The 13589-nt window shown below is 51.4% G+C and overlaps 5 protein-coding genes across 5 annotated transcripts; 2 read left to right on the plus strand and 3 right to left on the minus strand.

Annotated features, from left to right (window-relative positions):
• Window positions 1–1183: 1183 nt before the first annotated feature.
• Window positions 1184–1528, minus strand: POX_c04680 (uncharacterized protein; the record flags this gene model as incomplete). The annotated part of the gene is made up of 2 exons (XM_050113542.1): window positions 1184–1240; window positions 1313–1528. The coding sequence occupies 2 exons, from the start codon at window positions 1526–1528 to the stop codon at window positions 1184–1186; spliced, it is 273 nt and encodes a 90-aa protein (XP_049971098.1).
• Window positions 1529–3800: 2272 nt separating this feature from the next.
• Window positions 3801–4499, minus strand: POX_c04681 (DNA-directed RNA polymerases I and III subunit; the record flags this gene model as incomplete). Its single annotated transcript, XM_050113543.1, has 4 exons — window positions 3801–3934; window positions 4023–4099; window positions 4207–4298; window positions 4386–4499. 4 exons carry the CDS (start codon window positions 4497–4499, stop codon window positions 3801–3803), a joined length of 417 nt encoding a protein of 138 aa, XP_049971099.1.
• Window positions 4500–8132: 3633 nt separating this feature from the next.
• Window positions 8133–8348, plus strand: POX_c04682 (uncharacterized protein; the record flags this gene model as incomplete). Its single annotated transcript, XM_050113544.1, has 1 exon — window positions 8133–8348. One exon carries the CDS (start codon window positions 8133–8135, stop codon window positions 8346–8348), a length of 216 nt encoding a protein of 71 aa, XP_049971100.1.
• A 1410-nt stretch (window positions 8349–9758) lies between these two features.
• On the plus strand, window positions 9759–11275 carry POX_c04683 (uncharacterized protein; the record flags this gene model as incomplete). The annotated part of the gene is made up of 2 exons (XM_050113545.1): window positions 9759–9955; window positions 10051–11275. The coding sequence occupies 2 exons, from the start codon at window positions 9759–9761 to the stop codon at window positions 11273–11275; spliced, it is 1422 nt and encodes a 473-aa protein (XP_049971101.1).
• An 876-nt stretch (window positions 11276–12151) lies between these two features.
• POX_c04684 (rRNA biogenesis protein rrp36) lies at window positions 12152–13371 on the minus strand (the record flags this gene model as incomplete). Its single annotated transcript, XM_050113546.1, has 2 exons — window positions 12152–13135; window positions 13216–13371. The coding sequence occupies 2 exons, from the start codon at window positions 13369–13371 to the stop codon at window positions 12152–12154; spliced, it is 1140 nt and encodes a 379-aa protein (XP_049971102.1).
• Window positions 13372–13589: the final 218 nt, after the last annotated feature.

Here is a 13589-nt window from a genome sequence, read left to right on the forward strand (position 1 = left end):
CTATTCCACAAATATTGACGTCAACCAAATTCGGATGGGACAGAGCATCTATCTCTCAAGCCCATGTTACACTGCGCGATCGCAAATTGTGGAGTCGACCAGATAGATCTGAGTAACCACGATCCGCGATGGCCCTCTTTCCGAATGCGGCGTCAGATTTTCTTCTCGATTCAACCCGTTAAAAGAAAGCTCCCGGGAACTCAGCTTACAGTATTGGTCTCGATGGATCTCCACTTGAGTCTCCATATTTTTATAGTTTGGATCGGCGCTGGAGACTAAGCTTCGATTGTTAGCTGGGTCTGCTTTCATGTCGAGGTACAATTCCAAGTTTCTGAAGAGAGTATTACTCTTTGACCAAGGTCTGGGCTGGACGTTTGCAAGGAACAGGGTGTTTTTCCTTCTCCAACTCAAGTAGGGATTGGAACCTTTTTCCTGGCTTTTTCCGCGGAGGAGAGTGGCTGATGTTACTGTGTTATCTGATCCCTTTGGTCAATTCGTCTACCGGTATGGACCTGATCATTGAATCTCGATGGTTTCAGACGCAGGGACACGGGAGAATGAATATGGTATTTGACGGGTTGGAATTTGATCTGCGTCTTTCGTGAAGAGCTTGTTGGAGTCTATCCTGGCAGAAGTGTGGAGGCTCAATCTTACGAAGCAACAGGATCTAATCTACCGCCGCCTTTTGCCAGAGTACGGGGGAAGCCTAGAATCCAATGAGAATTTATAGGAAAAATGAGGGGGAAAAAATCAGACAGATTTCAAGGCCCCATGGCCTTGAGAAAGTAACGACGCTCTTGAGTTGTTCGCGTTATCTTTGGGCTGGGTTGATGTGAAAAATTGACAGCCACACAGATTTTTGCGGGTGATGCTCGAACATTGTTGGAAAACTTGTATGGTAGCATCACTGCACATGATGAATCGCTACTACAACAATTAATTATATTCGAGCTCTGTTTCAATTAAAGAGTATGCACTCATTTGATGCTATTAATTAGATAGGCCTCTACCTGTAGCCTGGTAAAGTCTCCCCGACCAATGGACTTCAAACTAGCGCACAAGCTCAAGCTTCAGATCGATTGATTTCAAATCTCTTTCCACTACCCAGGAGGGCTCCACCATCATGTTCACCTCTCGGTAAGAAGAAAGATAGATCTCCTGCCCCTCTCAGATGTAGTCGCACTTAGAGAAGGTGGTTGAGGGAGCACTGAGCGTTGACATCAAGATTCACGAGGCCAACCTGAGAGACCTTGTTAGTTTATGTCTAGTTCGTTTTCTTTTTCGCGCGCGATCCCTCCGGAACTCGTCGTACCTGGTTGATATCGGAAGTATCACAGCAGTAGACATCACCGCCGGAGCAGGAGGTACCGAGAGCACCGGGAAGAACGTTGCCCAGGGTCAAGAGACCACCGTTACCGTTGCCTGAGCAGACAACCTGCTGGTGGCTGGCGCAGACAGATGCAGGCATGGCGCCCGCGATGGCGAAGCCAGCGAGGCCGGCGATAGCGAGGATGGACTTGACGAACATTTCTGCGGTGCCTGGGAAGAAGAGACAACTTAGTACTAGAAACGGAAAGTAATCCAAGAGCAAAGAGCAAAGATCACAACGTACTGGGTACGAGAGAGACTCGGGAGATCAAAAAGATGGGCTTGGTTCGAGAGGAGTGATGGGAAGATCTGGAAATTGCTGGAGCTTGGTGGTAGAAAGAGATGCGTCCCAGGCCATAAGGTGCGTCTTTAAATATTCGAGAGCTTTGCCATCAATACGACAGCAATTGTCTTTGGGATGCCTTTTGCGCAAACGTCAATGTCGCAAAATGTCATGGCCAAAGTACGACCGATGCCGTACTAACATCAGAGTTGTGGACAAAAGCTTGCGGCGTACATTCTTGGAGCATGGTCTTTGAGCCCACCTCGCGGGTCATCCCAAAGATCCCAGCAAGGTCAAGATCGACTTCGCCGGACCAAGGATCTCAGCGTTGCAATCGCCCTGTCCCGGGGACCTGGTAGACTTTGTCCACGAGTGAGGCGTGCCCAGTGGGGAGGTCTCACCTAACCCCCTTGCTCAAGGAAAACGTGAGCCTTTCCGTTGGCAGCAGAGCAGATGAACAAGATTCGACGCGCAAGTTACATTGAGTCTGGCTTCATTTAGCGCAAATAGCATCTCTTATCGAGGATGAGAGTGGGCCATCTTTGATGTGGAAGATCGAAAGAGTGGTATTCATGTCCCGGTCCATTGGCAAAAGTATCTGGATGTCTATGGCCAGGCAGTAACACTAGAATCTACAAACACTTGCGCCATCAAAACAAAAATGGAAAAAAAAGAGACCATCTCTCACGAGGGCGTGAAAAGCAAAGGTCAGAGATCTCCCACCTCCAAAGAAGAAGCTCGGAGCATTGGTAACCTCTGAATAAAGGAATGCGATCGCGCCTAGTAGTAGTCAATGATCTCCGGGTCTGGGATCATCATCCGATCCAGACCTATCCCATGAGAATCTAGAATAGGATGCATCCTAGTACTCACAGGAGCAACACCGGTTGACCAGCCTGACTATGACCCCTGTCAGGTTCATCACTCTTTGCAGAGGGAACTCTATCAAAGTGTCAGACTCAAAACACAAAGAAACCTTGGAAAAGACCCCACTCTGTGTACGGGCTATTTTCGGTCCCATCAAGGGCAAAATGGCACCTCATACGCATTCGGAATGCCTCCCGTCCTGCTGCGTGTGGAAAAGCAAGCTCGCACGCCGAGGAATGTGCAGACGTGCGGTGGAGATGGAGTCGCGGCTGCGGCTTTTCCCCCCTGCCAATGGTTGGGGTCTAATGAATCGAGATGCATTTCCTCTTTCTTCTGGAGGCTGAACCTTGACCCTCCAAGTCGTGGTGGAATTTCGTGGGTGTGGCGCACGTGTCGCGGAAAATCAGATCACCTTGATTTGACATCGGACTTGGATGGAATGAACATCTCACTATTCACGACGACTGGGAGGATTTCTATTGTTTAAGTGGTTCCAAATGAGATGATTCGTTCGAAGGGATCCGAAGGGGGGGGGGTCCAAAAAAGACTCACAAGATGAATGCATAAGCTTGGTACTCAAGGTGTGACACATAATCGAAAGGTCATCGATCGGATCCTCCGAAAGTTCCCATCATTCGAGACGCAAACCCGTCCATGATCATCGACACCACGCCCTGGCGAGCAGGAAGAGAAGGCAGCGATTCTCCCGTGCGCACCATTCACCCAGATCGATCTACACATAATCTTGCATATCCAAATTAAGAAAATGATCTCATTTGCGAACTGTATCCTCATTCTTCGGCCTTTTTTTAAAGTTTAGCATTGTTCGTTTTCCGAATGGGTCACGACTCCTGGATGTCATTGTCGACATCAAGCAGCAGAACTGCTGACATCAACCACGCGGGTGATTTTCTTGTGTGACACCCTGGCTGCTCGCAGCGTCCATCTTGCCTGGCCCGAAATATTCGGCACGCCCTTGGCTTTGTCGCACCAAATCTGTACATTCCCTGGTCATCTCCATCTTGTGTTGCCTTGACCGGCCGATGGTGCAGTTCATTCTCGATCGAGGGTCCCATTATCCACGTAGGAAAGGAAGCCAACGACGAGAGGGTAAATCCAAGAAAGGAGAGAGAGGGGCGGAAAATAAGAGGATTCATAACAAATATACCGTCATTGATGTTGTCAAGCTTTAAGCTTTCCCAAAACGCCACAAAAAAATCCGTACAACAATATATGCAAATGCAAGACGACCGGCTGTAGCACCCTTGCGGGGCTACTGTATCTACCCCTCCATCCGGTTGACAGAGTCCTCCTTGAACTGGTCCCGCGCGGCGGTGAATTTCTCTGTAACGACGTCACACAGGTCCATCAAGTCGTTGAATCCTTTCTCCAGCGCTTCGAGAGCGGTTGTGGTATCTTGAAGAAGCAAAGACTATTAGTTTCAAGATGCGACTGGATCGAGGCGAAATTCGCCTGGAACCGCAGAATCTATATGCTGACATACCGTTGGTCTGAATGCGAACGTGCATTTTGGCGTCAGAGGGGTGAGGGATGGTGTAACCGCAGAACTCGACCGCAGGGCTAGACAAAGACATTAGATATGGGCTCGGAAAGATTTCGCGCGTGCCTGGTACAGGCTGATGTGGACGGACGAGCGGCACCGCAGGGGCATCGCCGGAGGTACTCACTTCTTCATGATGGCATACCGCAACGCATTGCCCATGGTGTGACCTTCACCATCAAATTGGAAGGACGCAGCAGTGTCGGAGGAGCCGGGCAACTACAACGGACAAACGCCCGAATGTTAGACAGCTTCGCATTGATAGAGTCAAGGTGCAGTTGAATTTGTCTGAACTGCGCAACTTACCACAATAATACGCTTCTCATCCAGCAAGATAGGGTTGATAGGCTCCTCGGCCTCGGCATCCATCATGGACTGGTCATTCTCGTGAGCCTCCTCGGAGTGAACGGAGGCCGGCATCTTGTCAATAGTGCGTGGATGTGCGTGTTCGCGACCGCTGTGATTGAGAGCTGGGAAGAGTAGCCGCTTATATTCAGTGAGAACTGACGGGTGAGCAATATCTCGAACTCCGAGTCCAACAATTGGATTGTATCTTGCAATCGCAAAGACTTCACCAGCGATAGTTGCAGCGCCGACAGAAAAAAAAAGTGGGTTATCGATAATCAGCCTTACCGCCTACCACTTTTGGAGTGAAAGCTCCCACTTCTGCCAAGGGAACCTTCTATCTTCAGTCTTGGTTGCTCTGCTTCTGCAAGTACGCTCAAATAAAAATAAATGAGATCGGAAGTTGGATTGATTTTTAGGGGCAGGATGAAGATGGTGGACATCTGTACCGTCTATACTGTCAAGTTGTGTCTAATTGGGATCGTGCAATTTAGACTGCATGATCAAGCCTGCATCAATAGATCAAATGGAACAACCAAGTACAGCACGAAACACCAATCACGAGAAGAGGGACTCTTGATTCCATTGTTGACTTGGTAGGCTCTAATGATGTATTTCTTCACCGTAATGCCGGAGCCAACCTGTATATATTTGGCTTGAGCCTACGGCCATGTTTTTGCACTTGTCGAAACATAATCCCGGTAATGACCAGCAGGATGACACTGGCAGTTTGGAGCCTTCTTGCGCTGTTGTTGGGTCTCTGGTATTTATGTCCAGCTGCAACTTGGCAACAAGACCAGGCCGAGATTGCTGTCTAGGACTTGCCAAACTGACCTATCTGTTCTCGCCGGGATAGTTTCACGAGATAGCCAAAACCCCTCCACTGCTTAAACTGTCACTTTTGGGCACTTATGTTGTACTATCCACATTGATTTCACCTGCCAGCTATCAATAGTGATACTACAGCCCTTCCCCCGGCTACAATTATATAGAAGACTCAAATGAGATGTGATGCTACTGCACCATCTCCGCTTTGAATGGACTCAAAAATCTTCGCTGGCGATTCTTCTTCTGACATTAGCCCGAATGGCTTTCCTACTCGTGGACGCATGCGGCATGCCGGGCTGCCGAGTGGAACATAATGGTGTTAGAAAAGCTCCACCTCCAGACCGCCGCAACACCCAGTCCATGATCCGTGCGAGAGCATCAAGTCAAAGATATTCGAGACCCGACTCTGCAGCAAACTTATTACCAAGACATCATAGTGCTGGATGAGTCTTATGTCGCGGGAACATCAAATTACGGTGTACAATTTAGGATGTGTTGTATAGAGTTGAGACTTGTGTAGAGACTACTGTCGTAGGTAGGGAGTAAGCCCTGCAAACCGCAGACAATCGAATCTCCAGTCTCCAAGTCAACGAGAAGACGAAAGGACATTGAAAATGCAGAATGGCGCAATGTTGCGATCATTATCCAAGATCGTCGGTGCAAGGTTGGAGTCATGGATAATTTACGTACGACAGTACTTTTCCTGAATCACGAGAGAAGAACGCGGTCAAGAATGCATGATCCAATCTTTATCCTATCTCGCTAGAGGAGAGTTATTTTGACGGCGGGCAGGGATCTAGTCTCATGCACGTCGGATCATCTGTGATCATTCGCCCCTGACCCATCGATAAGCGCCCGAGGCGTTCAGGTCTAGTTCTCGGACTCGTGGCGTGCACGCTCGGAACGGCGGAACAAAGCAAGTTCTACCGAACTACTCGCAAGTTGGTTGGAGAAAAGTGTGCCACCATTCATTCGACTACGCGATCAATCATACCCTCATTTATGGACTACAGTATTGATGACCAGCGGACCAGGTACTAGAATTATTTGGTGATGATCGTCAAGAAAAAACAGCATCGACCGCCAAGCTCGTTTCATCTGCCTCATTTTAATTTCATTTGAGTAGCGGCCGGGGAAATTGTCATTTGCATTATGTGGAGTGTGGCGTTCTTTTAATTACATGAATCCTCCCTAATTCATCATGCTCTGAAGTCACGGGCAACTCGATTTGGCTGCTCGCAAATTTGAAGGGCAGGACATGCAATGGATCCAGCTTTGGCGTTGGGTTGAGTTCTCGGGGTCGACTTGCGATTTTACAAGATCTCTGCCTCGGGTGCTTACAGTGCGGGATTCCATGTTTTAGACTTTGATTTGTGAGGGTTATATGCTATGTACATGTAGAAGTGGTGGAGGTGGGGTACATGTAGAATCCGAGGTTGGTGGATCTGATTGTTCTTGTTGAGAGAACTCTTTGTTGTATGCCTAGTTGTTGGGCACCGTTGGTCTTTACTGGGCCAGTGTCATCACATGGACATCTTGTATGGAGCATGCACGGGGAATGCGCGGTATTTCAGCTCAGATGATGATCAAGAGGACAGGTACCGATATCAATAGAGCTTCGCATAGATTGATTACACCACCAGTATCTATCTGGTCGAAGAAGGCAAAAAATTACTCTGTTGTCGATGGTCTACCATGCGATGTGTGTCACCACCTCACCGTTTGTGTGGCACGGTAGCGCATCACGACCCTCTATCGAGGGTGCTTGTCGGATGAGATCTCGGACAACCTCAAATTTGATTCCCATTTTCACCCACTTGGTGCGGTCGGGCCATGAGTTCCATATGAATGTCCTAGCCTCTCTCCAGGGCTGGTTGGTGGCCTTTTTATTCCGTAAGTCTATCTTGGCCATATCGATGCCTTATGACCCGCTCAGCAGATAACCATTGGGATCCAGTAACGCTAGAGTCACAGAATCTATTAACGCCCAGTCGAACCTTGGGCGCCCTCCAATGGACCAGGGCTAGCCCAATGAGCCCGCTCTACCGGAGCATATAAGGAGGGGGGGTGGGTTGGGTGCCTGATGTGTGTGTGGGAGATGTGTGGAAGATGGGGCTCTGAAGCCAGCACGAATTACCTGATGAAACCAAGACCGATTCTGCGATTCACAGATCCATTGAAATAAGACTTTAAAGTTCAGATGGTCTGAGCTTGGAACAGAGATTTGTTAGTTTCTGTGAGTGTGCTCCCGTAGAGGGTTGGTTTGAATTGAATGCGCAAGCAAAATTGATTGTCAGACCAATCGAGTATCATTTTCACTTTCGACCCAGGGGCTGCGGGAGGCTCGGCTCTCGTAGGTGAAACTATCGAAGACTGGAACGCTGGCGGTCGCAGATCTGCACAGGGCAAGCCCCCGCCGAGGATTACCTCAAACGACCGAATGGCCTATGAGGTGGCAGGTGCACATATTGTTCTACTGTATCCTGTCGTCTCCTCCGCGCTCGAGGGGTCTTTGAGTGTGCTTCGTGAACCATGGAATCAAGGTCATTCATCTTGCTCCAGGACCTGATGTAGCCACAGGATAGATTGATGAGTATAATGGCAATGTCGTTTCGCACAATCCCGTGTATGAATGGATCCGACCTGCGCGTCTGACTGATTGATGAATAAGATTCAATAGTAGTGACCTGAGTACCTAATAATATTCAAATCTCCATCGGATCAGTGGTGCTGTTCAATGTCCACTTGGTGCTCGGAGGCTGGTCTCGGGCAAATTCGGCAATTCGGAGGCCGGCAAGCCTGGGACGGTCGCAGACTCGTTTTTTTTTTTCTCAGTCCCTGAATGACCTGCACCAGCATCGGGGGGCACCATCTTCGACAATGACCAAGACCGAGTGCGATCGCGGTCCTTTGGGAGTCCACCTTCAGACTGCGTCCAGTATCCCTCTCGGAGGCGAACCCCCTCCCTCCCAGCAGTCAGCACAGGCCTTCTCTAAAAAACGAGAGGACAAGCAGAAACATGTTGTGTCTCAGCCAGATGATCCTGATACGCTAGTCTCATCACCCGATCAGCTAGCGGGTGCTCCAGGTGTTTGAGCACCGGCCCACCCGTCTGAGATGTGAAAGTAGCGGTACCTCCCTTGGGCCCATACCCCCGGTGGACAGGAACCAATATTGGACCCAGAATTCACTCGTGGTGATGATTGAACAGGTACCCAGTACCTCGGGAGCAGCCCCCTGGTTCGGGCCCATGATCCCCTCCACGACCAAGAGTCTCCATCCTTTCCCCCAATGGTCCCAACTCTCCTCCTCGTCTCCGTTTCCGATCCACTTTCGTCTCAAGTCTCGTTTCTGGTGGAGGTCTTTGGTTTTGCTTCTCACTTTCTCTGTCTCGGACAGGCTCAGAGCGCGACCTGGTGATTTGATCATTCTTCTTATATAGTCTGATACGGTAATAATCAATACCTCCGTACGACAAGCCTCAACTTGTCCAATAATGATGATATGACTCTGTCGTTGACTCGTTTCACTGTTCAGTTGTGTGGTATTGTGATTATTTTCTTCACTTTGATTGCTTCAGCCTTCCGATCTTGGGATCAGCCACTCCATCAAACCCTCCCCTCCGCCGCCTCTCCTTCCTTGCAACAGGGTCCTGAATGCCATATTCTCTCGTGCTTTCTTCTCTCCCCTCCCTCCCTCCCTCCCTCTCTCTTTCTTTGTCCGTTCATTGACGCAACTCTCTCCTCCTTCCTCTCCCCCCCCCCTCCCCCTCCCCCTCCTGGGCCCAGACCATCTTCCTCTGCCTTCCCTTTTCCCGATCTCTGTTCCTCTTCTCTTTCGCCTCCCTCTTCATCTATCCTCTCGCCCGTCTGCCCGATCTGTGTCATTCTCTCCCCGCAGCCAATCTTCCGCCACCTCGAGCGAGCCTGTTGCGCGGTCCATTTCGCTCGCTTATTGCTCTGGACTTTTCTTTGACGCTGGTCTGCTGCAAGTCGCGTTTGCCTTGCCGCCGATCTGCCGCCGTTGGGAGAGGCTCTATTTGTTTCTTCAGCTTCACCTGATTCACCTGGAATGGGAATCGACACAACCTCTCTCCCATTCACCCAGGCTTCTTGACAACGAGTAGATCGTCAATTTTTTTTCCGGGTCGGTGCGCCCTAGTCGTATCCCGCCTTCCTCATCTCATTCACGACAGGACTCCGTCAGCCATCCATCTGTCCAAAATTCGGCCTTCTTCAGCCTCCAAGTCCGCTCACCACGACCATCTTCATCGGGCGTACCTGTTGAAGTGACGAGTATCGGATCTCAGTGAGGGCTGTGATTGATTCCCAGTCAACGCCTGACCGAACGAAGCGCCCCCTGCTTCTGTCTACGTTTGGCGGCGACGCAAAAAGCGGATACATTCTCCGTGTTGGCCATCTGACGACCGTCTCCGCTACCTCGATCATCGAGTGGAAATTCGCCCATTTTCTGTGGTCTACCTAATACTTCATTCGCAACACAACCATGTCCACGGCTGTCGCATCAATGGCCCCCGCGTCCATCTCTACTCATCACACGACCCGTGATCCCAGTCCCAAAAATACTACGGCCATGGCCCCGTCCGCCAGCGCACCGGCGAATTCCTCGCCTTCGCGCATGTCGACGACATCTCAAGATGTTCCGTCCAAGGCTACACCGGAGCACCGCGGTCCATCCCCACAGTGAGTTGCATCCTTCTTGCTCAATGAGCGCCAGCCATCCAGGCGCAATTGTTCTCAAAGCATTCGCTCACACTCTTTCACCCCCCCTTTTTCAGATCGCAAACCAGCACTGGCCCCCGCATCCTCGTCAAGAAAGAACCGCCTTCATCGCCACGCATACAGAGCCGCCCACGGCCCCGCAAGCTAGACTTGTCCACCAGTCTTCCTTCCTCCAGTGGGTTACAAGTGCGCAACCCCGGAGGACCGATGACGGCCCGTGAAGGCATCACGATGCAAAACGTTGGCTTGGCGTGTTTGTCCCCGGGGTTTCAAACTCATGACCCGGTGATGCGGGAGCAACTGCAGCGCAGCATGTCGGTACGGGAGCAGCAGCGATCTATCATCGAGGCACGGCTACACAAGTCCGCCAAGGATGACGGTCCCGAGGGAGTCAAACCCTCCGAATCGAAATTCATGGCTGTACCACCCAAGTCGAGCACCAAGCGTCGTCCTCCTGCAGGTCTTTCCATCGTGCCGCCGTCCGCCTCTCAATTCGCCAATGAGCGAGTCATTCAATCCGCCCCTCTCAACCAGACCTTCACCGGCCGATATCAACCCCAGCCATTGACCCGTCACGTCGTCAACCAGAGCCCAACCCTGGGCTCGACATCACACATGCACCACGTTCCCGCCACTCAGACCAATAACCGTCTCCCTCCCATCGCCGACGTGTTTGGATCAGAGACACTGGGCGGTCGTGACCGAGACCGCGAGCGCGAGCGGGAGCGGGAGCGTCCCAGCATGTACGCCCATGCATCCAGCTCTAATTCGTCGCAATCAAACATGGCCCCCTTGCCGTCCCCCGGTCTGCCCGGACCGTCGTCCCAGACACCTCGACGACCGCGAGAGTACCGCTCGGCCGAAGAGGCGGTGCAGGAGATGTCTGGCGGACGCGAAGATCTGCTTCCACGCATTGTGCACTACGGCGGTCATCAACCTCCCACCCCTCCCTCCCCTCACCATGGCCCAGCATCCCAGAAGACTGCGCCCCAGATCACTGAGCCTGCGCCCAGCGCACCCCATGCACCGCCGCCGATGTACCTGCCCGAAAGCACTGCGCGGCGCCGCCCCAGGAGTGAATATGAATCCGACAATGGAAGCCCACCCCTAGGCCATGGACCCGACCCCCACGGTCGACCTAACCCGGCTACGACCATGGGACCCAACTCTACATTCCCAGGCCCCTTTGGTGCAGGCAGAGATTCGCCTGAGACACAGAGGAGAAAGAAGGAAGAATTCCTAGGTCTCTGCGCCCGGGCCTGGGATCTCTTCCACTCCTGATATAGCGGGCTGATACAGCTCCCCGACCTCGCTCGGGCTCACTGCGATGCACTACTGGGCGTGCCTTGCCCCTGTGAGCCTGGCGTGCCGCCAGATCTCTTCTCAGCTACTTCTCCTTGGAGCCCTGGAGCCCGGTTTCCAGGACGACTCCATGCGATCAGCGTGACTGGCCATTCCTCGACATACGAACATGTTTCTTTCCTTTTTCTTTTCGTCAATTCTGACAAGTTGCCTCACTTATGCAATCTTGATGATTGATCACCGAAGACTCGGGCTGTCTTCTATCATCTGCGTCTCCTTATTCTTCATTTCTCATACATGACATCGATGTTTATACCGCATTTCATCTATACCTACGGCACGACACCGCCGACGCCTGAGCCATGCGGAGGCTGACTTGGAAAAATGGGGGGAATTGGCTTGCTTTCTTTTCGTCTCCTGATGTTTGATTTTTATTTTTCTATACCTAGTGGTTCGCCCTGTACTGCTTCGGATGGTGGTCTTATTTGGCTACCATTGAGCGACTGCATTGGTTCTCGCATCATGGCGTTTTGCGGATATTTCTCTCTTGGTGATTTGGGCATATACCTAGTACCTATTGACCTTTACTTTGAAAGGGGCCATACTCCACTTGATTTTTCAAACAATATTCGGCTTGCACCTGAGTACAATCGTTCAATAGTTCATCCATGTGTTGCACCGCACAGCCTCTCTCTGTACTATGGGGATTGAATACCGCTGACAGATTACATTTGCCGTTTTTGGTACACATCTGCCTCGAGGAAAAAGAAAGATATCCGGCCGGGTAGATGGATGTCAATATGCGGTGTATCATCGTGTACGTCCAAACTGTAAATGAAGCACGCTGTCGGGTATCTATTCCAGCCTCCTTCTCTTTCCCCCTCCACCTCCCCCACGAGCAGGCGGTCCACCATCCATACCTTCGAACCCACGTCTCTCCATGGGCATTTCCTTCCTCTCCTTCGAAGCCAACTTCTTCCTCCGTCGTTCCAAAGCCTTGGCTCGATCGCGCGATCCCATCTCCTCGTACTTTTTCTGCATCACTTGTTTCTTCAGATCCGACTTCTTCAAGAAATACGGTGTACTCTTCTTTCCATCCCGGATCGCCTCTTTCTCCTTCTTCTTGTGTTCCGCAATCACAGCCTCCTCGCGCTTTTTGTTCTCTCGCGCCTTTTGCTGGTCCGTCGCCGAGCGAATTTGTCGTTTCAAAGCTTCCTTGGCTTCGGGATTCTTGGTCTGCGCCATCTGTCGCTTAAGATCGCGTAATTCCGAAGCACGGTACTCGTCTAGGAAAGAGTATGCCTTTTCGGAGGCTTGCGTGTTGTTACCTTTTCCGCTGTGGCCCATGACGGCTGCGTCGAAGCGGGGATCGCGCGCTTTGGGGGCAGAAGAGGGCTCGACGATCACGCGTTTGCGGGAGACGGCGTATTTGGATGATTGCACCATGGGCGCATGTTTGGAGGATCGCGCGGCTTTCTTCTGTCGAGCCCCATCACCTGTGGAGGTGGAGGTAGTGTCGAGTGCCTTGGCTGCAGCTTCACGCTTCTGCTCGCGTGCTGCGCGGATCTTTGCGCGGATGTCGTCAAGTGGAGAGGCGGTTGAGGTGGGTTCGGATTCGGGGGCGGATGTGGAGGGTTTATTTTTGCGCTTTTTGGGGCCCATGGAGGCTTGGGCTTTGGCGAGGGCGCCGAAGGAGATGTTGCTTAGTGATTCTTTGATGTCCTCGTTGGGGTCAGATTCGGAGTCGGAGGAGTTGTCAGACTCGCGCTCGTGCTCATGCTCGTTGGCTTCGGAGTCGGAGTCGGAGTCGGAGGCTGCGTTGTCTGATTCATCTTGTGACTGATGGAGGAATGATATTGTGAGAAATTGAACTGCGTAGTGGCTTTGACTCTGATGAGGGAGGTAAGGCGTGGACGTACGTTATCCGAATCAAGATCTTCTCTGTTCGAATCGTCAATATGTTCATCTTCGTCTTGGGATACCCCTTCGCCCCCGCTGGACTGCTCTGAGTAGATTTCATCATCCTCGTCAGGTCGCGCCCGCACACGGCGGTTGAGTATGTCGCTGATGGCCATTGTAAGTTTGCGCACAGAGACTGTGACAATTGATTGAAATGAGACAATGTCTCCTCTCCAAACCGAAAAAAAAATGATATTGCCGAGGGCGGGCGTTTGGCGGTGTATGTGCTCCGATAAGATTAGATTTCTTTGTCTCTTTTTCATTCCCGCGGGACTGCCCGTCAACCTCCACGCGTGTGCTTTCAGTCCATGTTACGCCTGAGTGGCCTTGTGCG

Source organism: Penicillium oxalicum, chromosome III (assembly GCF_001723175.1).
Source record: "Penicillium oxalicum strain HP7-1 chromosome III, whole genome shotgun sequence".
NCBI lineage: Eukaryota > Fungi > Ascomycota > Eurotiomycetes > Eurotiales > Aspergillaceae > Penicillium > Penicillium oxalicum.